The sequence below is a fragment of the Bos indicus genome, chromosome 23 (assembly GCF_029378745.1).
Source record: "Bos indicus isolate NIAB-ARS_2022 breed Sahiwal x Tharparkar chromosome 23, NIAB-ARS_B.indTharparkar_mat_pri_1.0, whole genome shotgun sequence".
NCBI classification, from domain to species: domain Eukaryota; kingdom Metazoa; phylum Chordata; class Mammalia; order Artiodactyla; family Bovidae; genus Bos; species Bos indicus.
In genome coordinates, this window is record NC_091782.1 from 23,706,020 (window position 1) to 23,731,118 (window position 25,099).

The 25,099-nt window shown below is 39.4% G+C and overlaps 1 protein-coding gene across 8 annotated transcripts in view; it reads right to left on the minus strand.

Annotated features, from left to right (window-relative positions):
- Nucleotides 1-2,500: 2,500 nt before the first annotated feature.
- CRISP1 (cysteine rich secretory protein 1) overlaps nt 2,501-25,099 on the minus strand; it is a 35,277-nt gene continuing 12,678 nt past the window's right edge. For 5 of the 8 annotated variants that reach the window (XM_070778083.1, XM_070778085.1, XM_070778082.1 and 2 more), the window contains exons 3-8: nt 19,914-20,042; nt 16,174-16,264; nt 14,729-14,877; nt 10,788-10,879; nt 10,515-10,603; nt 2,501-6,400 (exon numbers count right to left, since the gene is read on the minus strand). In XM_070778083.1, coding sequence (XP_070634184.1) covers nt 5,778-6,400; nt 10,515-10,603; nt 10,788-10,879; nt 14,729-14,877; nt 16,174-16,264; nt 19,914-20,042 — 1,173 coding nt within the window. In that variant the 3' untranslated portion in view covers nt 2,501-5,777. Of the gene's footprint in view, nt 6,401-6,426; nt 9,302-10,514; nt 10,604-10,787; nt 10,880-14,728; nt 14,878-16,173; nt 16,265-19,913; nt 20,043-25,099 lie in introns of those variants that run through there. The other 3 variants (XM_070778089.1, XM_070778084.1, XM_019985622.2) reach the window with 3 other exon arrangements.

Below are 25,099 nucleotides of genomic sequence, written 5' to 3' on the forward strand. Positions count from 1 at the left end.
TCCCTGTCCCTGGCAATATGCCTTCTCGTAAATGCAACCAGGATTAGGAATTCATTCTAATCATTTATAAGCAGTTTTACCTTCGGCATGATTTTTGATTTCTTTGTATTTCAGCTTCTACATCTGTAAATGTGACCCATTTGTTCATACTCAAAGCTTGCTCCAAAGATTTAATAAGATACCCCATGCAATACAATTGTGAAATGCTAAATGTGATACTACACACACAATTAATAAACGACAACTTGGATGAGAAGCAAGTATAGTGTTAGTATGTCCATTGACATGTGAAAAGTAAACATTAATAGTGAATACAATACCAGGATCTGTATATAAACATTTACCTTATTTTTTCTTTGCAGCAACTCTACAAGGGGGGGTGCTATTATCCTCATTTCAAAACAGGAAACTGAATCTCAGATATGTTATCATGCAGATGTCAGGAACAGCTATTGTACAAGATGGAGAACCTCTTTATCAGCAGGTGTGGGGTATTTTATCTCCCTAACACTTGTTTTCTCATTGTGTACATCCACTTAAAGAACCTGGGTAGCACATCACAGCATCCACTCAAGCAATCATCTGCGAGTTAGGAAGTTAAGTTCCAGTCCTATTCATTTGGTAACCTGCTAATTCATTTGGTTCCTTACATTCACTGTATCTGTGTGCAATTACATCACCAACAAAAAGTGGATTTTTCTTTTTAGAATTTTGTGTAAATTATTTAGCTCATCTTTAGAACAATGTTTGGGAGACAAATTAGCTTAGATTTTCGGTTTTCCCTGGCACCCAAAGAAATTTAACAATCAGTCATGTGTATACACTGCCATCTTTTGGTTATTTCCTAGAATTACCCATCATGTTATGGAATTTACATGTAATGAAGTAACTCATTAGCCTGGCCCCAGAGTAAGAATGTGGTTTGCAGGTTTTAATCTAATCATATATGAAAATACCTGATTTTGTCCTGGCTTCATCTGACTGAATGAATAGATATCACAGTACACGCTGCATTTAGGGTATAGGATCGCTCAGCTATGGGAATATCATTATAATCATTAGGAGAGAAATCTTGCCTATTGTGAGCAGGTTACCAGATGAATAGGACTGGAACTTAAATGCCTAACTCGCAGATGACTGCTTGAGTGGATGCTGTGTTGAGCTACCCAGGTTCCTTTCTACAATGCAGGACATACTTCCCCAGTCGCTGGGAGTCACCCACAGACAGCCCTACCTTGTGCCCTCTCTAAGAATTAACTTCGCCCATGAACAGCCCACACATAAGAACTGATAGCTGTGGGAATGGTAACTACCAGGCACCTCTCTCCACATTGGGGCAACTCTGAAGGGCCATCCTAGTTTTATATTTACCGTGGGATTAGCCGAAGACTCTCTTGTGACTGCCTTCCAACCCAGCTTCTCCAGGTGTACAATCCTGTTTCTCTCCCTGTGTCCACAGGGATGTGTAAATCTGGAGATTTTCCCCCAGTAAGTGTCCTGCCAAGGAATCTCCATTCCACACTCTGCCTACCTACTTGCAACTTGATATATACAGTTTGTAGTTCAGACCTCTTTGAGGGAGCTCTCCAGGACATTACCTCTGATTAATATTGAAAAGATATTCCTGTTTTGTGTGGTACATCTCTGATTAAAATCACAAGAGCGTGTTCACTGTATTTGCTCCAAAGATGTGAATTCTGGCTTGAACAAATGATTCTGTTTAATCAGGTTCTAATCCTATAAACTGATTCTTCTTTCTTTTTTTTTTATTTTAGGAGAGGGTGTTTGTGTTTTTCTCTTCACCCCCATTCCTGTTCCTTTAATATGTTGCTGCTAATTTTATCAATTCCATCTCATATATGCCCTATGCATTTTTATGGGACAGCTCATCCCCTATATTCCTTTTGACATGTTATGTAGTTTTAAGAATGTTTTAATTTTATCATTTTTTTGATCTCTCATACCTGATGCCAAGAGCCAACTCATTGGAAAAGACCCTGATGCTGGGAAAGATTGAAGGCAGGAGGAGAAGGGCACGACAGAAGATGAGATGGTATCACCAACTCAATGAGTTTGAGCAAACTCTGAGAGATGGTGAAGGACAAGGAAGCCTGGTGTGCTGCAGTTCATGGGATCACAAAGAGCCAGACGTGACTTAGCAACTGAACAACATACCTTTGCACCTTGGCACTTGGTTTCATAGCACCTAGTTGGCTCACACACGAGGTTTATAGTGGAAAAGACAAGTTCTCTCTTTCTTTATGGGATGCAAGGGAACTGGGAAATAGACTTGCCAACATTTACTTATCTGGTTGCACCAACTGTCTTAGAATCTGGATGTCTTAATTCTCACAGCATCTTAGTCTCTGGGCTACTGCCCAATGAAGATAGCCATGAAATGAATCTTGTTAACCAAAAATAACTTGTTAAACAAAGTTTGATATACGGGGGATACTGACTAGCCTCACATTCGCTGGGAGTGTGGCGTTGTGTTCACCCTGCTGCTGCTGCTGCTGCTGCTGCTAAGCCGCTTCAGTCGTGTCCAACTCTGTGCGACCCCACAGACGGCAGCCTACCAGGCTCCCCCGTCCCTGGGATTCTCCAGGCAAGAACACTGGAGTGGGTTGCCATTTCCTTCTCCAATGCATGAAAGTGAAAAGTGAAAGTGAAGTCGCTCAGTCGTGTCCGACTCTTCACAACCCCATGGTCTGCAGCCCACCAGGCTCCTCCGTCCATGGGATTTTCCAGGCAAGAGTACTGGAGTGGGGTGCCATTGCCTTCTCCGGTGTTCACCCTAGATCTCTCAAATGAGGATCCCAGAGAAGGGAGGTCAGGGATGTGTGCTTTACCAAGTTCTTCAGTTGATTCTTAATACATTCAAATTTGAGAAGCACTGTCTAATGAAATTAGACTGTCTGTTGGAATTATTGCTCTGTTATTTGCTAACTGTATGAAGTGGGGAAAAGTTACTTATGTCCTCTTGATCTCTGTTTCTCCTGAAATAGCATCGACTGGTCCGTGAGGATCAGACTTTAGTACAGGCATACCTTGGAGATACTGCAGGTTTGGTTCCAGACCACTGCAATAAAGCATATATGGCAATATAGTGAGTCATAGGAATTTTTTTGTTTTCTCAGTGCATAGAATAGCTATGGTTACATAGTGCTGTAGCTTATTAAGTGTGTAGTATTAACTTTATGTCTAAACAATGTACTTGTGCATGCGTGTTCAATCATGTCTGACTCTTAGTGACTCTAGCCCACCAAATTCCTCTGTCCATGGGATTTCCCCAGCAAGAATACTGGCGTGGGTTACCATTTACTACAGTAGGGGATCTTCCTGATCCAGGGATCAAACTGGCATCTCCTGTGTCTCTTGTATCTCCTGTACTAGTAGGCAGATTTTTTACCACTGAGATACATTAAAAATGTACATACCTTAATAAAAAACATTTTATTGCTAAAAAATGCTAACCATCATCTGAGCCTGCAGTGAGTCATATCAGTAATGATACAGATCAGAGTTCTTGGCCTTTCCCCAACCAGTAGAAATTGATAAGTGCCCAGATAAGAAATTCAAGAAAGTGAAAGTGTTAGTTGCTCAGTTGTATCTGACTCTTTGTGATCCCATGGACTGTTGTTGCCCACCAGGCTCCTCTCTCCATGGAATTCCCCAGGCAAGAATACTGCAGTGGGTTTCCACGCCCTCCTCCAGGGGATCTTCCCAACCCAGGGATCGAACTCAGGTCTCTTGCATTGCAGGCAGATTCTTTACCTTCTGAACCACCAGGGAAGCCCAAGAAATTCAGGCATGGCTTTATTGGGGCCCCTGTTGCAGCAGAGGCGTGAGAACAGACAACAGGTTCCCATGCTTGCTCCATGAGGTGGGGCAACTTCATTCCTTATAGGGGGTGAAGGTAGGGGTGTGTCCAGGGGTCAGGCTGGAGGAGCAACTTAGGCTGCTTGCCCAACCCTTTGGTGGTATTCTGTGCAGAGGGCATGTGCAGTACCCTGCTTTGGCTCCTGACACCCTGTTTTTGCTCCAGGCTCTTCAGAAGGGGAAGCTGGTTTTTCTGTTCTTTTTGTATCATGTTATCTGTAATTTTCCCCAACAGTCCATGCACAAAGTTATTTTGAGTCTCTCACAGTTTCTTTGTATTTTGTTGCTCAAGGAGACGTGTGCCTAGGTGCAGTCATCACAGCAAAGCGTCCCAGGTCCCAGCCTGTCCCGGCGTGTCGCATCTCCTAGGCCTGGTTGTGTCTGCTGCAAATGTGTTGGTAGGCAGGGTGAGCCCCCGGCAAGGCTGATTCTGAGGCCAGGCCTGAGCTCTGCAGGTCTTGTGGCCAGGTCCAGCGACAAACTGCTGGGGGTGGTGCTGTGGTGGGCTGGGCTAGACCCCTCTGGGGTAGGAGCTGCTTTGAGGAGGATTCTGGTTCAGTCTGAGGCCATCCCCTGAGTGTGGAAAACCAGTCCCAGCCAAGGTTGCCCACTGGGTGTGGCAGGGTGAAAGCTGCTGTGGAAGAGGGCTGGCCAGGGAGGGTGGGTTGAGAGGGGCACATGTGCAGGGGAACACCGGGCAAGGCAGGTGACCGTAGCCTGGTAGACGGCAAATGTCAGAAAGGTACGCCCAGAGCCCGACCAGTTAGGCTGAAGGAGAATGAAAGATAAATGGTGCCTGCCAGCTCTTTGATCCCTGGAGATAGCTCCAACAGATCCACACTCCTTGGCACTTTCTGTAAAATGAATCAATGAATTTCCTTCATGTCTGGTGGAGGTGCTTTTCAAACTGCTGCCTCTGTGCAGGGACTTGCAAAGAGTGAGTTTGAGCAGAGGCTCAGTTGTCTATAGCCCTCAGGCCCTTCTGGACATAAGCCCTGTTGGCTTTCAAAGACCGTGTTATGGGGGCTCACCTTCCCACTGCAGGGGTGCCTAGTGTGGGGTGCACACCCTTCCTCCTCGGGGAGGACCTCTACCCTTGTGATGTCCCCTCCTGCTTGTGGGATTGGGGTCCTAAGTAGATTCTGTCTCTTCCCCTCTTACCTGTCTCAATGTGGTTTTTCTTTTTATAGAGCTAGTTGTAGAAGAGCTGATAACCACATATTCAATACTCTTTTGTGATATAAATACTCAGCAAATAGAATAGAAAGAAACCACCTCATCTTAGTAATGGCTGTGTATTCTTTTCATTTCCATGAGAGACCCCAGTTCAGTTCAGTTAAGTCACTCAGTCATGTCCGACTCTGCGACCCCATGGACTGCCAGGACTTCCTCTCCATCACCAGCTCCTGGAGTTCACTCAAACTGATGTCCGTCGAGTCGGTGATGCTATCCAACCATCTCATCCTCTGTTGTCCACTTCTCCTCCTGCCTTCAATGTTGCGCAGCATCAGGGTATTTTCCAGTGAGTCAGTTATTTGCATCAGGTGGCTGAAATAGTGGAGCTTCAGCTTTAGCATCAGTCCTTCCAATGAATATTCAATTATTCCAATAATCCTAAAGGACTGATTTCCTTTAGGATTAACTGGTTTGATCTCCTTGCAGTCCAAGGGACTCTCAAGAGTCTTCTCCAACTCCACAGTTCAAAAGCATCAATTCTTTGGCCCTCAGCTTTCTTTATGGTCCAACTCTCACATCCATGCATGACTACTGGAAAAACCATAGCTTTGACTAGACAAACTTTTGTTGGCAAAGAAATGTCTTTGCTTTTTAATACGCTGTCTAGGTTGGTCATAGCTTTTCTTCCAAGGGGCAAGCATCTTTTAATTTCATGGCTGCAGTCACCATCTGCAGTGATCTTGGAGCCCAAAATGAAAGTCTGTCACTATTTCCATTGTTTCCCCATCTATATGCCATGAAGTGCTGGGACCAGAGACCTTGATCTTAGTTTTCTGAATGTTGAGTTTTAAGCCAACTTTTTCACTCTCCTCTTTCACTTTCATCAAGAGGCTCTTTAGTTCTTCTTCGCTTTCTGCCATAAGGGTGGTGTCATCTGCGTATCTAAGGTTATTGATATTTCTCCTGGCAATCTTGATTCCAGCTTGTGCTTCATCCAGCCTGGCATTTTGTAGGATGTACTCTGAATATAAGTTAAATATGCAGGGTGACAATATACAGCCTTGACGTACTCCTTTCCAGGTTTGCAACTTGTTTGTTGTTTCATGTCCGGTTCTAATTGTTGCTTCTTGACCTGCATACAGGTTTCTCAGGAGACAGGTCAGGTGGTCTGGTATTCCCACCTCTTGAAGAATTTTCCACAGTTTGCTGTGATCCACACAGTCAAAGGCTTTGGCGTAGTCAATAAAGTAAATGTAGATGTTTTTCTGGAACTCTCTTGCTTTCTTGATGATACAATGGATGTTGGCAATTTGATCTCTGGCTCCTCTGCCTTTTCTAAATCCATCTTGAATAAAAATTGTGAATGATAAAAATAAAAGTTAATAGCTAGCACAACATGTCAGGATCTGTTAGGAATTCTGTATATATTTTCCCATACTTTATCCTCACAGCAGCTCTACAAGGGAGGTGCTATTATTATCCCCATTTGCAAATGAGGAAACTGAGATGCAGATATGTTATCAGGTTGATGTCAGCAACAGCTAATCTACAAGTAAGATGAAAGGAAGAACCTCTTTATCAATAGGTGTGGGATGAATAATCTAACACTATTAGAGTTATCCTTTTTTTGGTACATCCACTTAAAAGAGTGACCTATTGCCCACAAAGTGTGGAGGCCATTTTATTTTGTTCTCATCATAATCTTTTTATGAAAATCATTGAGCTACTTTTTAAAGAATAATTTAAAAATAGCGTAACAGTTGTTTTTCCTTGGCTTCAAATGTTTAGTGATCATATGTATATGCTGCCATCTTGTGGTCATTTCCTGGAATTAGTCTTTATGTGAATAAACTTTCTAAACTGAGATAAATACAGCCTGGTGCAGAGACAAAAACATGGTTCTACAGCTTTTAATTATTACACACCACAAGATATATTTCTTTTTCCCCCAGTATGTGTACTTTAGAAAATACATATTTCTATCAAACTATATGTGCCTGCATGAGTTGAATTGACAGAAAATATCCAAACAGGGTATAAGATTTTCTGGCAAAGAGAATACTAATGCCGTGAAGAAATCTTGCTGTTATGACCAGGCTGACAAATGCTTAGAACAATGACTTCCAAAATAAGCACTTGTCTATCTGCACATCTTGAAGCATTTTAAACACATGCCTCCATATACATCTGCATAGAAATGAGTTTTTATATAGAGGTCTTTTAATTGAGAATCAAGATGAGTTACATTTGCCTGTTGCATTAAGCCAAGACTTTCAGTTTCCTTGTGACCTGAATCCATTTTTGTGCCCATTTGCTCTGCACTACAAACCCAACAACCTAACTAGGTTTTTGCCATCAAGGATGCTCTTTACTACCTTTGCTTTTCAGGGTTTCTGGACATCCATGAGCATATGTGCGCACGCACACACACACACATCTGCTTGTTTTCTTTTTTTAAGTGAAAGTAAATATATTTAAAGCAATACACATTCCATAAACAGAGTGTGGGCTATCTTCACATACATTCGTTTTTAACAGAACAATGTATTTCAGTTCCTGAGTCCAGTCTTGACACTCCCCCTGACATAGACCTTGGGTATACCATGAAATTTCAAGTCTACAGGAAAGAGTGCTGCTGTGTCCACAAACACTCCTAATAAGCTGGGGTCACTGGAGTGATGTTGGGAAGTAGTAAAAAAGTTGATCTTGTGAAAGATTCATAAACAGAAACCTCAGTGAAATAGAATCAGGAGACATGACGAGGGGGGCTTTCATGCCCTACAGCGGTAGCAGAGCCCATCAAGAAAAAGAAAGCTCCCTCTTCCTTCCTTCAAAGACTTTCCAATAAAGAGCCATGAACTCTGTTTACTGTGGTCCTCTGTAGTTCCTTTCCTCCCTGTAAAGGCATCTTTCTTCCTTGCCAAGTGGGGACTTGCATGTGGCTCCCCGTAGCTGCCCACTCCAAATTGCAATTCTCAGCTTAATCTGAATAAACTCACCATTGCTGGAGAAATATCTGGCAGTGTATTTGTTTCAATTCAGCACACTATATGCTTGTGTCACACCTACTTGGAGATATTTCGCAGTATGAAGCTCGTTTGGGGTAACAAAAAATTTTTCAGCCTTGAAGTAAAACCATTTCTACTGCTTCTTTCTTTTACTTGGTATGACAAATGATAAAAACCTAGAGAATTTTCTTTTATATAAGCTTTCAGAAAGAAAGAGCACATTTACCAAAAAATACCTGAAATGAAACAAAATACCACGTATTGTGCTCTCTGTGTAGCCATATGCTTCACTAGGTTTCTTTAATATTCCAGTTCAGTTGGAAATAAAGGAGGGAATATCCTCTATGTATGGATTACCCCTTGCATGTAATCCATGCTGAATATTTATTTTGTTAAACTAAGCACTCACACAGTTTTCTTGCCCTGCTCTACAAATGTGTATAGATATGGCAGAGAAACAGTGAGACCTTAAATCACTTCCCATTAACCAACATTTACCTTTCAAGTAATGAGACTGGATTCTTTGTTTGCTTTGTGGATTATTTTAATGGTTGATTTAAGGTAGACATGAAGTTAAGAAGAGATGAATTATTAGTGTATGTTAATTGTGCAGGGAAGACAAATACCAGGGAAATTGGAGACCTGGGAAAGCAGGAGAAGAAGTTAAACAGGGAAAGACCCTCCTTTAGCACAGTTTACTGAATCAGTTATCCAATCCATTGAATCATGTCAACCTGAGAACTAGACATCACATGATTTAAATATGAGGCAGATGTTGAACTCTTCATCTTTAAATCATATTTCATTCCATATTTCATGGTTCTATCACATTTCATCAATCATATTTCACTCCAGTTTTAAGAAAGTTTAAAACAATGTTGCTTCACAATGTATCAGAACAGGAGTGAAGGGCATTGTTGTAAATATACTGATGCCCATATATGATCCATGGGATTGCAGAGAGTCAGACACAACTGAGTGATTACACTTATATATAATTAGTGAAAATTAGTATCTCAGGTGTAATTAAAACCAGTTGAAATGCATCAGAAGCTGCTGGAGCAAAGGAAGGATGATCCAACAGCACATTATAGTTGCAAATAAAAAAGGCTATTTTATCTCAGTTTGACACATACAACTAGCTTTGCAGAGTCTTTGAACTGACAGGTGGTTGCAGCCAAGACGTTGAGTTTGTGTATTACAGTTATTGTATTCATCGTAGTAGATGCAGGGGTTCGCTGAAAGGAAAAAGCAAGGTTACACCATATCGACTCAAAAGCTCATCTCTCATCTACTTATGCATTTGTAGGTGAGTAAAAGGCTTAAGAGATGTATATTCTGTGTTATAGAGTCAATATTATTAAGTAATACTTTTTTTCTTTCTACTCTCATTTTACTTCTATGGCATTTTTCATTCCATTCTAGACATTGATTTTGTCTCTTGGATAAAAACAAAACAAAACTACTCCATTACCCTGTAGCAAAGATAATTAGTAGATATTTTATCTTTCTTCAGCTATATTTATTTTCAGAAATGAGTTACTAAAGTGACAGGAAGAAGAAGAAGGAAAAGAAGGAGAAGAATGACAGAGAAATTGATAAAGGAAAAGAGATTGCATTTTTCCTTGCTTTAAAAGCAAATGGAATGGAGTGGTCAGGTGAAGGAAAATAAACCTTTTAGTCTTCCAAATCTGCAGATAAAGGATATTTTTTGGTGGTGGAGGGGGGAGGTTTATTATTTCTCCATAAACTTTCTGAAAGTTAAGTTACAAACATATCCCCATGGACTAGTAAATTATGCCTGAAGAAAACTTCAAAAAAAGACACTTTTGTTACCTAAGGAAATGAACATGGAATTGGAACCCATTTAGTTAATATTACATTTTAGGTAAGATTTGCTTAAGAAATAAAAAGATGTATGGTAAATAGTATGATCATCAGCTCATGTCTTCCAATGTGTCCATGGAAACTTAAAAGTATAAGGATCACTCAGTAAAAAATTACTACCTGTTCTGATAAGTGGACAGGCAGGTAGAGGGGTTATGGCCAAAGAGCAACCTGAGAACCCTGGTAACCTGAAAGCAAGATGTCTAACTTCAGGGCTGCAATAACAGAGCCAAGAAACTTTTTATATAAAGAGCAGAAAAAAAATTATATTAACATCTTATCCAAGATGCCCTTATTATAGGGTGAGAACTTTAAGTTTTAAGGTGGAAAGTTGAGTTTAGACATGGATGTTCTAATTTCCAATCCAATAGATTTAATCATTGGTCTTCTGGGTCACTTTGGGAGTGGGGGAAGGGAAATCAGATAATGTTAATTATTCCTTTGGGATGACTGAGAAAAAAGTAATATTATAGAAAATTGTAATATTATTAAACATTTGATTTTAATGACCCATGGCTCCTAGATCAATGATCAATATTAAGCACACTGAGATGTAAAACTTACTACATAGTTTATCTTCACAGTTATTTGGACAGTCTCCACATGGACTTCCCTTATTATAGGGTACATTCTTCTTGTCAGGATCATTTCCCCTTAAAAAAGAACAAAGGAAAAAGTGATCTAATAAAATTCCTTTTTGAAAAATGCAAATAAAATTTTCCTCACTCTTGAAAATCAGTTAAAATAATTTAAAACAAATGATTTTTGAGAAACTAGATGATGTAAGGGAAATGTATTTCTAAAAGTTATGTGAAACTAAAGCTGTATAATACATACTCATGACAATAGTGACAAATGTAGAGATAGTGAATTCCTTTATGACACGATGACATGCCACAGCCAATAAGATAAGAAGTGGCCCAAACAACCTGTAAAGATAAGATTATTATATTAATAATTTGGTGTTTTGTTACATGATTACAATATGAATATTGTTATCCATGATTGAAAATAAACAAAATTACTAGAGCTAATCAATGAATATAGTAAAGTTGCAGGATATAAAATCAACACACAGAAATCCCTTGCATTCCTATACACTAATAAGGAGAAAATAGAGAAATTAAGGAAACAATTCCATTCACCATTGCAACGAAAAGAATAAAATACTTAGGAATATATCTACCTAAATAAACTAAAGACCTATATATAGAAAACTATAAAACACTGATGAAAGAAATCAAAGAGGACACTAATAGATGGAGAAATATACTGTGTTCATGGATCAGAAGAATCAATATAGTGAAAATGAGTATACTACCCAAAGCAATCTATAGATTTAAGGCAATCCCTATCAAACTACCAACGGTATTTTTCACAGAGCTAGAACAAATAATTTCACAATTTGTATGGAAATACAAAAAACCTCGAATAGCCAAAGCAATCTTGAGAAAGAAGAATGGAACTGGAGGAATCAACCTGCCTGACTTTAGGCTCTACTACAAAGCCACAGTTATCAAGACAGTATGGTACTGGCACAAAGACAGAAATATAGATCAATGGAACAAAATAGAAAGCCTAGAGATAAACCCACATACCTATGGACACCTTATCTTTGACAAAGGAGGCAAGAATATACAGTGGAGAAAAGACAATCTCTTTAACAAGTGGTGCTGGGAAAACTGGTCAACCACTTGTAAAAGAATGAAACTAGAACACTTTCTAACACCATATACAAAAATAAACTCAAAATGGATTAAAGATCTAAACATAAGACCAGAAACTATAAAACTCTTAGAGGAGAACATAGGCAAAACACTCTCCGACATACATCACAGCGGGATCCTCTATGACCCACCTCCCAGAATATTGGAAATAAAAGCAAAAATAAATGGGATCTAATTAAACTTAAAAGCTTCTGCACAACAAAGGAAACTATAAGCAAGGTGAAAAGACAGCCTTCAGAATGGGATAAAATAATAGCAAATGAAGCAACTGACAAAGAACTAATCTCAAAAATATACAAGCAACTCCTGCAGCTCAATTTCAGAAAAATAAACGATCCAATCAAAAAATGGGCCAAAGAACTAAATAGACATTTCTCCAAAGAAGACATACAGATGGCTAACAAACACATGAAAAGATGCTCAACATCACTCATTATCAGAGAAATGCAAATCAAAACCACTATGAGGTACCATTTCACACCAGTCAGAATGGCTGTGATCCAAAAGTCTACAAGCAATAAATGCTGGAGAGGGTGTGGAGAAAAGGGAACCCTCTTACACTGTTGGTAGGAATGCAAACTAGTACAGCCACTATGGAGAACAGTGTGGAGATTCCTTAAAAAACTGGAAATAGAACTGCCTTATGATCCAGCAATCCCACTGCTGGGCATGCACACTGAGGAAACCAGAAGGGAAAGAGACACGTGTACCCCAATGTTCATCACAGCACTGTTTATAATAGCCAGGACATGGAAGCAACCTAGATGTCCATCAGCAGATGAATGGATAAGAAAGCTGTGGTACATATACACAATGGAGTATTACTCAGCCATTAAAAAGAATACATTTGAATCAGTTCTAATGAGGTGGATGAAACTGGAGCCTATTATACAGAGTGACGTAAGCCAGAAAGAAAAACACCAATACAGTATACTAATGCATATATATGGAATTTAGAAAGATGGTAATGACAACCCTGTATGTGAGACAGCAAAAGAGACACAGATGTATAGAACAGTCTTTTGGACTCTGTGGGAGAGGGAGGGGGGCATGATTTGGGAGAATGGCATTAAAACATGTATAATATCATATAAGAAACAAATCACCAGTCCAGGTTCGATGCAGGATACAGGAAGCTTGGGGCTGGTGCACTGGGATGACCCAGAGGGATGGTATGGGGTGGGAGGTGGGAGGGGGTTCAGGATGGGGAACACATGTACACCCGTGGTGGATGCATGTGGATGTATGGCAAAACCAATACAATATTGTAAAGTAAAAAAAAAAAGAAAAGAAAAGAAACACACATCCTTTTAGGATGCTTTGAGCATGGCTTGTTAGGAGGTCAAAGAAACAGAAAGATTCCCATGTGTCTAGATATCGTGCATACATATATGCATACTTGGGTGCCATCACTGACCCTGAGTTATGTTCTTCTTCTTCTTATCAAATCTGTATGGAAAATATAGTAACATGATGAAGACTGTTTGGTGATTGCATAAAAATTAGAGCATGGCAGCAACCTTGCTTAATCATCAAAAAAGTGTCATGGTGGAGAACAGTGAGTTGGCCCTTGAGAAAAAAAATAAGTCAGGTTCAAAATCCATCTCTGCCACTTCCTGGTGGGATGGTATTTACCAGCTTGTTTTATGTCTCGAAATCTCATTTTATTCTTTGTAAAATGAAATATAATAATACTAGCTTATACATCATAGGTATATGGTGGGGATTGAATAAAAAAAACTTTCACGTGTTTGGAAGAAGAAATATTAAATTACTGTTTCAGAGTAATAGAGCTCATGTTCTTTTGATGGAAATAGTGGGTCTCGTCTACTTTTACCTAAAAGAAAAGGAAAGTAGGAATTGTTGTCTCACATTGTCATATTTTCAGCTCTCTGGGTAATAATTTTATTTTTATCCTCTGATAGCATAAATTATAAATAAATGGTCTGCTGCTCCTAAGTCACTTCAGTCATGTCCGTCTCTGTGCGACCCCATAGACGGCAGCCCACCAGGCTCCCTCGTCCCTGGGATTCTCCAGGCAAGAACACTGGAGTGGGTTGCCATTTCCTTCTCCAATGCATGAAAGTGAACAGTGAAAGTCTAATGTTATACTATTCTCAGATTCCTGGCACATACTACTTGTGTCCAATGATATCGATCTTAAAATAAGAATGCTATAAGCATGTCCCTGGTCGTGCAGTGGTTAAGACTGCACTTCCACTGCTCGGGGTATGGGTTTGATCTCTTGTTGGGGAATTAAGATCCCACATGCCACGTGGCCAGGTAAATAATAATAATAATATGGAAGAAGAATTCTACTTGCTAGTCTTTATTTAGAAATGTCTGCTTTGCTTTAGAATAAGTGATTAAGTTTATGTTTTTTAAATGTGCTATCTTTGTAAGCTTTTAACATTAATCTTAAGTAGGTTTTATTGTGAGTAGATTTTATTACAGATTTTGTGTCACAGCTGAGTCTTCTGCTTGCGGCATAACATTGTTTTATCATTTGTATTTCTTGCATATTAAATATTTAAATCTATCCATTCTGGATGAGTTTTGTTAATTTACATCTTGTTGGAAAATAAATCACCTGATTTAGATATTCAAAGTCATTTTTGTAGAATTAATTTATTACCTACACTGAAGCCCAGTGGTATTTTAAAAGTATGAATCAGGTTAAATCATTCTTCTGTTTAATGACTTCTACTACATTCAAAATACAAGATAACATTTATAATAGCTAATATGGCTCCAATGATAAGGCCCTTCCCTCTGTGTTCATCTCCTTCAGCTCTTGAAGGTATCATGGTTCAGTCTCCTTCTCCAACCCCTTCTTTAGTTTTTTCTAAACTAAAGAAGTCCTTGAACATACCCAGATCCCAGATAATGGTTTCCAAGTATTATTTCCCACTAAAAGTTAAGAAGTATCTTTGAAGACAGTAAATTTGCAAAAAATGGGTAGAATGATTTCCCATGGTTCTTATTTGCCTATTTTCCACACACCCTTAGAGTCACTTAATCAACAGGTATATTGGCCAGCACACAGTTTACCTGAGTGTAATGGTCAGTTGTCACGTCATCATCTGTCAATGTCCATTCCCCATACTGGAAATATTTAGACTCACTGTACCAGATCCTGATCACATTTGACCATGAGATAGGATAAGATGTCAGATGCATATTTTCTCCACAAAAAGTATCTAAGAGGAGGAAAAAGGACTAGGTTATACTTTACGAAGCTTGGAAACATTTTACAAGGATACCTTCCTCACTTTTATTTTAGAAATGTTTCACTGGTCATCCAAACAATGTTTGACAAGAGGAGGCCAACCCAGCTATATTTAGCTAACAATTTTCTTTCTCATTAATGAATAAACATGTGGTGCTCAGGTTTGCTGAAAACTGATGGTAGGAAATGATCTGCAAGCTTGGAAATCAGATCAACCAACATTTTAGTTTCTGCCATGTCCAAGCTGATGGAGAAAGACGAAACCAATCAGAACAGTCTATGAGTTGTAACCAAGTCCATGCCTCGAAAGCAACCACACGAAGTATTCATCATGCAAAGACCTTGGAATAAACATTTGCTCATTTGGCCATCCATTCACTTGTGATGTGGGCTCTCAATCAAACGTGATGTTTGGTAGTAAACTGCCTTCCTCTGGGGCAGGGAAGACTCATATTGCCAATTCACAGCTTAACAGCATTGAGTAAAGATGCCCCAAAATCTTTAAATACAAAGTGTTATTAATGTCTGCTCATGTAGGAGACACTAATGGCTTTTCAGGAAACTAGCAGTGATCAACCTAATATATATGCCATGAGATGGGTTTATTTTTGAGCATCTAAACTTGTTCTTATGGGCAGCTCCATAGAGTTGAATATGACTCACTTCTTAAATAAAGATAGCTCGTTCCAAAGGTAAACATAGTCCCATGGTAATATTGTGAGTAGCTGAAATAACTATGGGCTTCCCAGGTGGCGCTAGTGGTAAAGAATCTGCCTGTCAGTGCAGGAGATGTAGGAGCTGCGGGTTACATCCCTGGGTTGGGAAAATCGCCTGGAGGAGGGGATGGAGAGGAACCCACTCCAGTATTCTTGCCTGGAGAATCCCACGGACAGAGGACCTGGTGGGCTATAGTCCATAGGGTCACACAGAGTTGAACACGACTGAAGTGACTTAGCATGCATGCACAAAATAACTACATGGAGTGGGAACCTTCTAGCTATACAGCTTTTCATCTGTTATTATTGTATTCAACTATCCTATGATATTGAGAGCTTTGACTCTTTTCTTTTGGTGATCAGAATCAGGAATTTGAAAATTTGAATATCCAAATTCAAAAATTATCAGTAATGAAACAGTGCTATGAGTCACTATTCATTGCCATTCATGGGGTAAGTGTAGACACATGCTAGATGACTTAACTTACCCTTACCAAGTTACTGAACAATTCCTGAGGACTTTTGAGCAAAAAGGTGAGTTGTATACCTACTCGTAATTCGCCTCTTGAGTGCATTGCTTTGTACCAATTCACAATCCTTTGACAACATTCTGGCATTTTGTGCAGCTTCTTCACTCCAATTCTACAAGTGAAATACAAGCACATGGCCTTAATAACATTTCTATGATAAGATTCTAGTTCATTCTTTCTAAAAATACAAGGTTAGCAATATTTTCAATTGTGTAGGCTAACAATTGAATTCTCTTAAATATTTTGGTTGAAAGAGGAAGACAAATCTTTCAGTCCATTGTTTTAACCCTTGAAGTTACAAGATCAAAACTTGATAATAATATTCAGATGTAGCATCTTTTTCTGAAATATTAGCATTTAAGTAAATGCTTCCATTAAAATAGACAAGTTAGAAATCCATCCCATTATTTATTAATAGTTTTACCTTTGACACATTATTAAATCTCTTTGAATCACAGTTTCTTCATCTGTAAAATATGCCCCCTAATTCATACACAATAGTTTGTTCAAAAATTTTAAGTTTTTAATTTGGATAATTCATGCAATACAACTATGATATAATAAATCTTATGCTACATGCTCAATAAATAAGTATTGCTGTGATTAGAAACAAATATAGTGTCACATAACTCCATCTAAATTATGAATAATAATAGCAAATCATAATTCTATCAGTTCCTTTCTCTCCATGCCCTATGCATTATTTATGGAAAAACTCAATTCCCATATTGTCTTTTAAAATGTTACTCAGTTTTACTGGTGCACTTTATCATATTATTGATCTCTCATACCTTTGCATCTTAACACTTAAATATATTAATTTTATATATTCTATATATTCAATGCTGTGCTGTGCTTAGTCACTCAGTTGCATTAGACCCCTTGAAACCCCATGGACTGTAGCCTGCCAGTCTACATGGGGATTCCTCAGGCAAGAATACTGGAGTGGGTTGCCATGCCCTCCACCAGGGTATCTTCCCAACCCACAGATTGAACCCAGGTCTCCCTCATTACAAGCAGATTCTTTACTGTCTGAGCCACCAGGGAAGCCCAAGAATATTGGAGTGGGTAGCCTATCCCTTCTCCAGGGGTATTCTTGACCCAGGAGTTGAACTGGGGTCTCCTGCATTGCAGGTAGATTTTTTACCAGCTGAGCTACTAGGGAAGCCCATATATTTAATACTATGTTCTAATATTTCCTCTGTATTTACCTTGAATACACAATAATAATGTCTCTGAAATCAGAGACTATATTTTCTGTTCACTCTATAAATCCTTCACTACCTCCTAGCTACACTTATTTGCTCATCTTGAAACTGAGGATTTAGAACCCTGTTTGTCCTAAGGAAGGTAAAGTGTTAAGAGCTGGTCCCTGGAGCTGGCCATTCATATTTGAATCTGTTTTTATCCAGTACTTAAGACTTTGGATGAGATACCTAATTTCTCTGATGTTCAGGTTTACTATCTGTAAAACAGAGATGATAGTATCATTTGCATCACAAGATGATTGAGAGAATTAAATGAGTAACGCAATAAGGCTTCAGCAATATGTGAACTGTGAACTTCCAGATGTTCAAACTGGTTTTAGAAAAGGCAGAGGAACCAGAGATCAAATTGCCAACAGCCGCTGGATCATCAAAAAAGCAAGAGAGTTCCAGAAAAACATCTATTTCTGCTTTACTGACTATGCCAAAACCTTTGACTGTGTGGATCACAATAAACTGTGGAAAATTCTGAGAGAGATATGAATACCAAGCCACCTGATTTGCCTCTTGAGAAACCTATATGCAGGCCAGGAAGCAACAGTCAGAACAGGACATGGAAGAATAGACTGGTTCCAAACAGGAAAAGGAGTACATCAAGGCTGTATATTGTCATCCTGCTTATTTAACTTATATGCAGAGTACATCATGAGAAACACTGGGCTAGATGAAGCACAAGCTGGAATCAAGATTGCCGGGAGAAATATCAAAAACCTCAGATATGCAGATGATACCACCCTTATGGCAGAAAGTGAAGAAGAACTAAAGAGCTTCTTGATGAAAGTGAAAGAGGAGAGTGAAAAAGTTGGCTTAAAGCTCAGCATTCAGAAAACAAAGATCATGGCATCCAGTCCCATCAGTTCATGGGAAATAGATGGGGAAACAGTGGAAACAGTGGCTGACTTTATTTTTCTGGGCTTCAAAATCACTGCAGATGGTGATTGCAGCCATGAAATTAAAGGACGCTTACTCCTTGGAAGGAAAGTTATGACCTACCTAGATAGCATATTAAAAAGCAGAGACATTACTTTGCCAACAAAGGTCCATCTAGTCAAGGCTATGGTTTATCCAGTGATCATGTATGGATGTGAGAGTTGGACTCTAAAGAAAGCTGAGTGCCAAAGAATTGATGCTTTTGAACTGTGGTGTTGGAGAAGACTCTTGAGAGTTCCTTGGACTGCAAGGAGATCCAACCAGTCCATCCTAAAGGAGATCAGTCCTGGGTGTTCATTGGAAGGACTGATGCTGAAGCTGAAACTCCAATACTTTGGCCACCTGATGCAAAGAGCTGACTCGTTTGAAAAGATCCTGATGCTGGGAAAGATTGAGGGCAGGAGGAGAAGAGGATGACAGAGGATGAGATGATTGGATGGCATTGCCGACTTGATGGACATGGGTTTGGGTGGACTCCGGGAGTTGGTGATGGACAGGGACGCCTGGTTTGCTGCACTTCATGGGGTAGCAAAAAGTTGGACACGACTGAGCAACTGAACTGAACTGAATGCAATAAGATTCTAGAAGAATGTCTTTCAAACTATAGTAAGTATAATATGCTGTCAGTTATAATACTCACAATGCAAAAATGTGTATGCTGGCTGCTGGCTTTTATTATTTTGGGTTCTAAGGTGACCAAGAGATATATTTCAAGATCATTTTTCCATTTACTCTTTTCCTCCTTTTTTTTTTTTTTTTAACATTTGCCTTATCTTTTCTTATATATAAGCTAAGTTGCTTTAGTCATGTCTGACTCTTTGTGACCCTTTGGCCTGTAGCCCACCAAGCTTCTCTGTCCATTGTATTTTCCGGGCAAGAATATTGGAGTGGGTTGCCATTTCCTACTCCAGGGCATCTTTTCAACCCAGGGATCGAACTCAGGTCTCTTAAGTCTCCTGAATTGGCAGGAGAATTCTTTACCACTAGTGTTTGAAACAAGGAAATAGATTTGCCAATATTTGCTCATCTAGCTGCACCACCAGGTTAGACCATGGGCATCTTGATTCTCAGAGCATCTTAGCCTCTGGGCTACTGCCCAAAGAATACAGCTATGAAATGCCTCTCCAAATGCATTGTTAAAGCATCTGTAGCATCTGCCATACTGATGATACTGACCAGCAGCACCAGCATTATCTGGGAGCTTGGAATGGTATCCATCTCAGACCTCCTGAATCAGACCTCAGAGTGTGGGGCCCAGGGTCCTGTGCTTCATTAAATTCTTCAGCTGACTCAAGCATACTAGAGTTTGAGAAACACTGTCCTAGGGTCCATTGAGAATGAAATTACACTTCCTGCGATGGATGTGACTCTGTCACTTACTAACTCTGTGAGTTTGGGAAAGCTACTTACCTCCTCTGAGCCTCTGTTTCTTCTGCTGCTGCATTATAGGTTTATTTGTGAAGACCAGACTTTTAGTATATGGAAACCAAATAGCACTTAATAAAATCTCAGTAAACACCATTACTATCATTGGCATCATCATGGTTGCTGTTTAATTAATCTTACCATTTTCAGCATGTTGCTGGCTGGTGGAGATACTCCTCTCCTGAGGATGTTATGTGCAGTAACAATTTCTTCTTGGACAGCCTCCAGTTCTGTAAGGAGTGTATCATATGGAACTTTGGCTGGTTTTGTCTGTGACCAGAAAATTACAATTAGTCTTGCTTCTTTTAAGTGGAATTTGTAACACATAGTATATTACTTGTAGACTTCGTGAGATAAATTTATAGTTTATGTTGAATAAATAATGTTCTACAGCACTTTTCACTCTAAGACATCTCAGTAAGCTAGTTTCCGTTGCTCCAGTATTAGTTTTGAGGACTTTTGAATACCAATCTGACATTACACGAGTCTACAGAACAGTGCACTATGATAGGATTGTTTTTCAGATTTCTAATTGGTATTTTGGACCATATTGAGGTACTTTTATTGGGCAATACGAACCATAGTGGAAAATGTTTTGATACTATTATACCTTTTACTGCCTGACTTCCCTTCCTTGGTGCATTCTCCACCCCACCTCCTGCAAGTGTTCTCTTTGCATCCCAAATAAACCACTCACACTTGAATATTGTTTAAAGATATGTGTCTGGGAGAATCTAAATAGTCATCACTGAGTACAAAACCTTCAGCCCAGATTGTACATCTTTGTCTGAGTCATATGAGAAAACATTGATATTTGTATCAGCATATGTACACACAATATAGAATTCAAGTCAACTACAAACTAAAATGTTTCATTTGTTTACCTTTTATCCTGTAGCTTACTAAGAAGAACAATTAATGGCTTTAATATTTTAGGTTAGCATTAATTTGTGTAAAGAACATCTTCTTTTATGTGTGTGTGTGATTCACATGTATTTATACTATTTTTTTTAAGTGAAAAACTTATGTGGCATAATTTGAGTGGTATCTATGTATTTCTCAACTACCACAGGACTATCAACATTTTCTGAATGGATAGGATTCAGCCATACTTTGCTCAAATATAGTAGTTCTTGTCTTATATTTTGTTTAAAAATTTAAGGATATTGGGAGAAGACAAAACTATAAAATCATTACACTTCTCTAGAAACTGTCCCCTGTGGATGTCATTTCTTCAAAAACACACTCATAAGGTACTATTTTCCTGTCATACTGCAAGTATCCTGGGCTAGATTAGAGGGATCAAACTGCCAATATCCGGTGGATGATAGAATAAGCAAGAGAATTCCAGAAAAGCATTTACTTCTGCTTCATTGACTACCCTAAAGCCTTTGACTATGTGGATTACAACAAACTGTGGAAAATTCTTAAAGATATGGGAATACCAGACCACCTTACCTGCCTTCTGAGAAACCTGTATGCAGGTCCAGAAACAATATTAGAACCGGACATGGAACAACAAACTGGTTCCAGATTGGGAAAGGAGGACGTCAAGGCTGTATATTGTCACCCTGCTTATTTAACTTTTTTGCAAAGTACATCATGCGAAATGTCAGGCTGGATAAAGCACAAGCTGGAATCAAGATTGCTGGGGAAAATATCAGTAACCTCAGATATATAGATGACACCACCCTTATGGCAGAAAGCGAAGAGGAACTAAAGAGTCTCGTGATGAAGGTGAAAGAGGAGAGTGAAAAAGCTGGCTTAAAACTCAACATTCAAAAAACTAAGATCATGGGATTTGATCCCATCACTTCATGGCAAACAGATTAAGAAACAATAGAAACAGTGACAGGCTTTATTTCTTGGGCTCCAAAATCACTGCAGATGATGACTGCATCTATGAAATTAAAAGACATTTGCTCCTTGAAAGAAAAATCATGACCAAGCTAGACAGCATATTAAAAAGCAGAGAAATTACTTTGCCAACAAAGGTCCGTCTAGTCAAAGCTATGGTTTTTCCAATAGTCATGTATGGATGTGAGAGTTGGACTGTAAAGAAAGCTGAGGGCTGAAAAATTGATGTTTTTGAACTGTGGTGTTGCTGAAAACTCTAGAGAGTCTGTTGGACAGCAAGGAGATCAAACTAGTCAGTCCTAAAGGAACTCAGTCTTAAATACTCATTGTGAGAGAATAACAGGCAGGAAGATTCAGTTCAGTTCAGTTCAGTTGCTCAGTCGTGTCCGACTCTTTACAACCCCATGGACTGCAGCCCGCCAGGCTTTCCTGTCCATCACCAACTACTGGAGCTTACTCAAACTCATGTCCATTGAGTTGGTGATGCCATCCAAACATCTCATCCTCTGTCGTCTCCTTCTCCTCTCGCCTTAATCTTTCCCACTCCTCACACCTTCAAATTTTCCCAGCAACAGGGTCTTTTCTAGTGAGTCAGTTCTTCGCATCAGGTGGCCAACATATTGGAGTTTCAGCTTCAGTATCAATCCTTCCAATGAATACTCAGGATTGATCTCCTTTAGGATGGACTGGTTGGATCTCTTTGCTGTCCAAGGGATTCTCAAGAGTCTTCTTCAACAGCACAGTTCAAAAGCATCAATTCTTTGGCCCTCAGCTTTCTTTATAGTCCAACTCTCACATCCATACATGACTATTGGAAAAACCATAGCTTTGACTAGATGGACCTTTGTTGGCAAAGTAATTTCTCTGCTTTTTAATATGCTGTCTAGGTTGGTCATAGCTTTTCTTCCAAGGAGCAAACATCTTTTAATTTCATGGCTGCAGTCACCATCTGTAGTTATTTTGAAGATCCCCCAAATAAAGTCTGTCACTGTTTCCATTGCTTCCCAGTCTATTTGCCATGAAGTGATGGGACCGGAAGCCACAGTACTGATTTCATTTAGGATAGACTGGTTGGATCTCCAAGGCTAGGGGTCTCCAAGTTGAGGACATAGGCTTCAAGTGTCAGATGTTTTTTATCTCTCTTGAACTGGCAGGAGGAAACAAACTACAAGTGTCAGATTTTTTCCCTTCTCTATACAAAATTAACGGAGAGGGCGATGGCACCCCACTCCAGTACTCTTGCCTGGAAAACCCCATGGACGGAGGATCCTGATGGGCTGCAGTCCATGGGGTCGCGAAGAGTTGCTTTCCCTTTTCCTTCATGCATTGGAGAAGGAAATGGCAACCCACTCCAGTGTTCTTGCCTGGAGAATCCCAGGGATGGGGGAGCCTAGTGGGCTGCCGTCTCAGGGGTCGCACAGAGTCAGACATGACTGAAGCAACTTAGCAGCAGCATACAAAATTTACAGGAGGTTTCTCTTAAAATTCTCTGATCCCATGATGACACCTGGTTCCACCTAAACTTAACTTTTCTCAAACCTTGAGCTAACCAATGCATTTTTCTTATGGAAATGTTTTTCTTAAGCTATGTTAATGAACTACATATTTACCCTAGACTCTGTCTTCAAGTTGGTTCCACCTAAGACTCAGAACTGACTTGACAAACCAGTATGTTTTACTCATACAATTGTTCTCCTAATCTATGTTAATGAAACCATATATTTGCTTGGAAACTTGCCTTTCTTCAAGAATCATGTCAATCATCTTATGGCCCTAGGGTGACTCACCTTGTGCCAATATTATCTCAAAATTCATGTTGTGGGTGAGGAGCCTGGTGCCACTCTGAGTTTTGAGACATTTCCTTTCTCTAATTAGCAGCCTGCTAGTACCTATATAACATCCTGCTAAAGACTAGCAAGGGAGCACTCTTTCTGCCCCCTTCTGATGTCTATGTCAGAAGCTTTCTCTTTCTCTTTTTTACTTTAATAAAACTTGATTACACAAAAGCTCTGAGTGATCGAGCCTTGTCACTGGCCCTGGATTGAATTCTTCTCCTCCGGAGGCCAAGAATCCCTGTGTCTTTCACGGCTCAGCAACAACCTTTCAATTGGAAGAACTGAAGCTGAAGCTGAAGCTCCAATATTTTGGGCACCTGATGAGAAGAACTGACTCATTCAAAAAGACCCTGATGCTGGGAAAGATTGAAGGCAGAAGGAGAAGGGGATGACAGAGGATGAGCTGGTCAGATGGCATCATTGACTTGATGGGCATGAGTTTGAGCAAGCTCTTGGAGTTGGTGATGGACACAGAAGCTGGGTGGGCTGCAGTACAAAGAGTTGGACACGACTGAATGACTGGACTGAACTGAACTGGGAACCCACAAGAATTTCCTTAAGTTCCATATGATAATTCTCCCTGCTCCTCTTAAAATATGCTGCTTCAGTGAAATTCATGTCATTTAGCTCTAGCTATCTCACCTCTGAACGTTTACTTTCCTATAGTGATTTTCCTGTGAATTCCTCTCATTGATAGAAATTGGGTCTCCTGAAACAATTCATCTTGTCTACCCCAAATTCTGCAGTCAACAGGAGTGACATCAGCATTCACATGGATGACTCAACCATCTCATATCCTGGGCTCTTGAACTTTAGTCTCTTAAACTTCTCTTCTGAGGCTTTTTAGTTTTCTACCATAAAGGTTGCAGCCTATATCTGATGATCACTTCAAAATGAAATACTTTTAACTTACCAGAGGATTTTTGGGTATCAGGCAAGAGCTCCATCTGACTTCTCATGGGGAAAGAAGTGTGAGTGATAAGATCCACATCAGCACCCCAGTAATCTCATGTATGTGGATTTTCTTTCATTTATTGAATTAAGTGGCTTTCACTTTTTTCCACTTTTGACTTTATCTAGCATGTGAAATTATAAAAACCACTCATGTTCTACACCAAAGCTATTAACCAGTTCATCATAAAAAATATTTTCAGTACATTGCAATGTAATATTTTCCTTATATCACTGAGACTTTTTACAGGTACATATTATTGAATGACTTGTAAACTACTCAGAATTTATTTCCTCTTATATACCATTAAATGTTTCGTTTCTGTTCTGTGAATGTTGAAACTCTTGTTTTTAAGTGAGATTCAAGCATCATATATTGACTCCATTGCTAACAGCTCCTCACATTTCTCTCCTTGCTGTTGGCATATTTCTTTTTTTATTTTTGGTTGTGATGCAAGGCTTGTGGGATCTTAATTTCCAGACAGGGACAGAACCAAAGCCCCCTGCAGTGGAAATGTGGACTCCAAACCACTGGACTTTGATGAAAGTCCTGGCACTTTTCATTTTATATTTAATTTGGATGTGTTAAATTCTTGTTATAGTCATAAATCAGAAAGCTCAGTTGGGATATTGATGAAATACTTCCCTTTTCTGGATAAAAACTAAAAAACAATATTTTCCCCA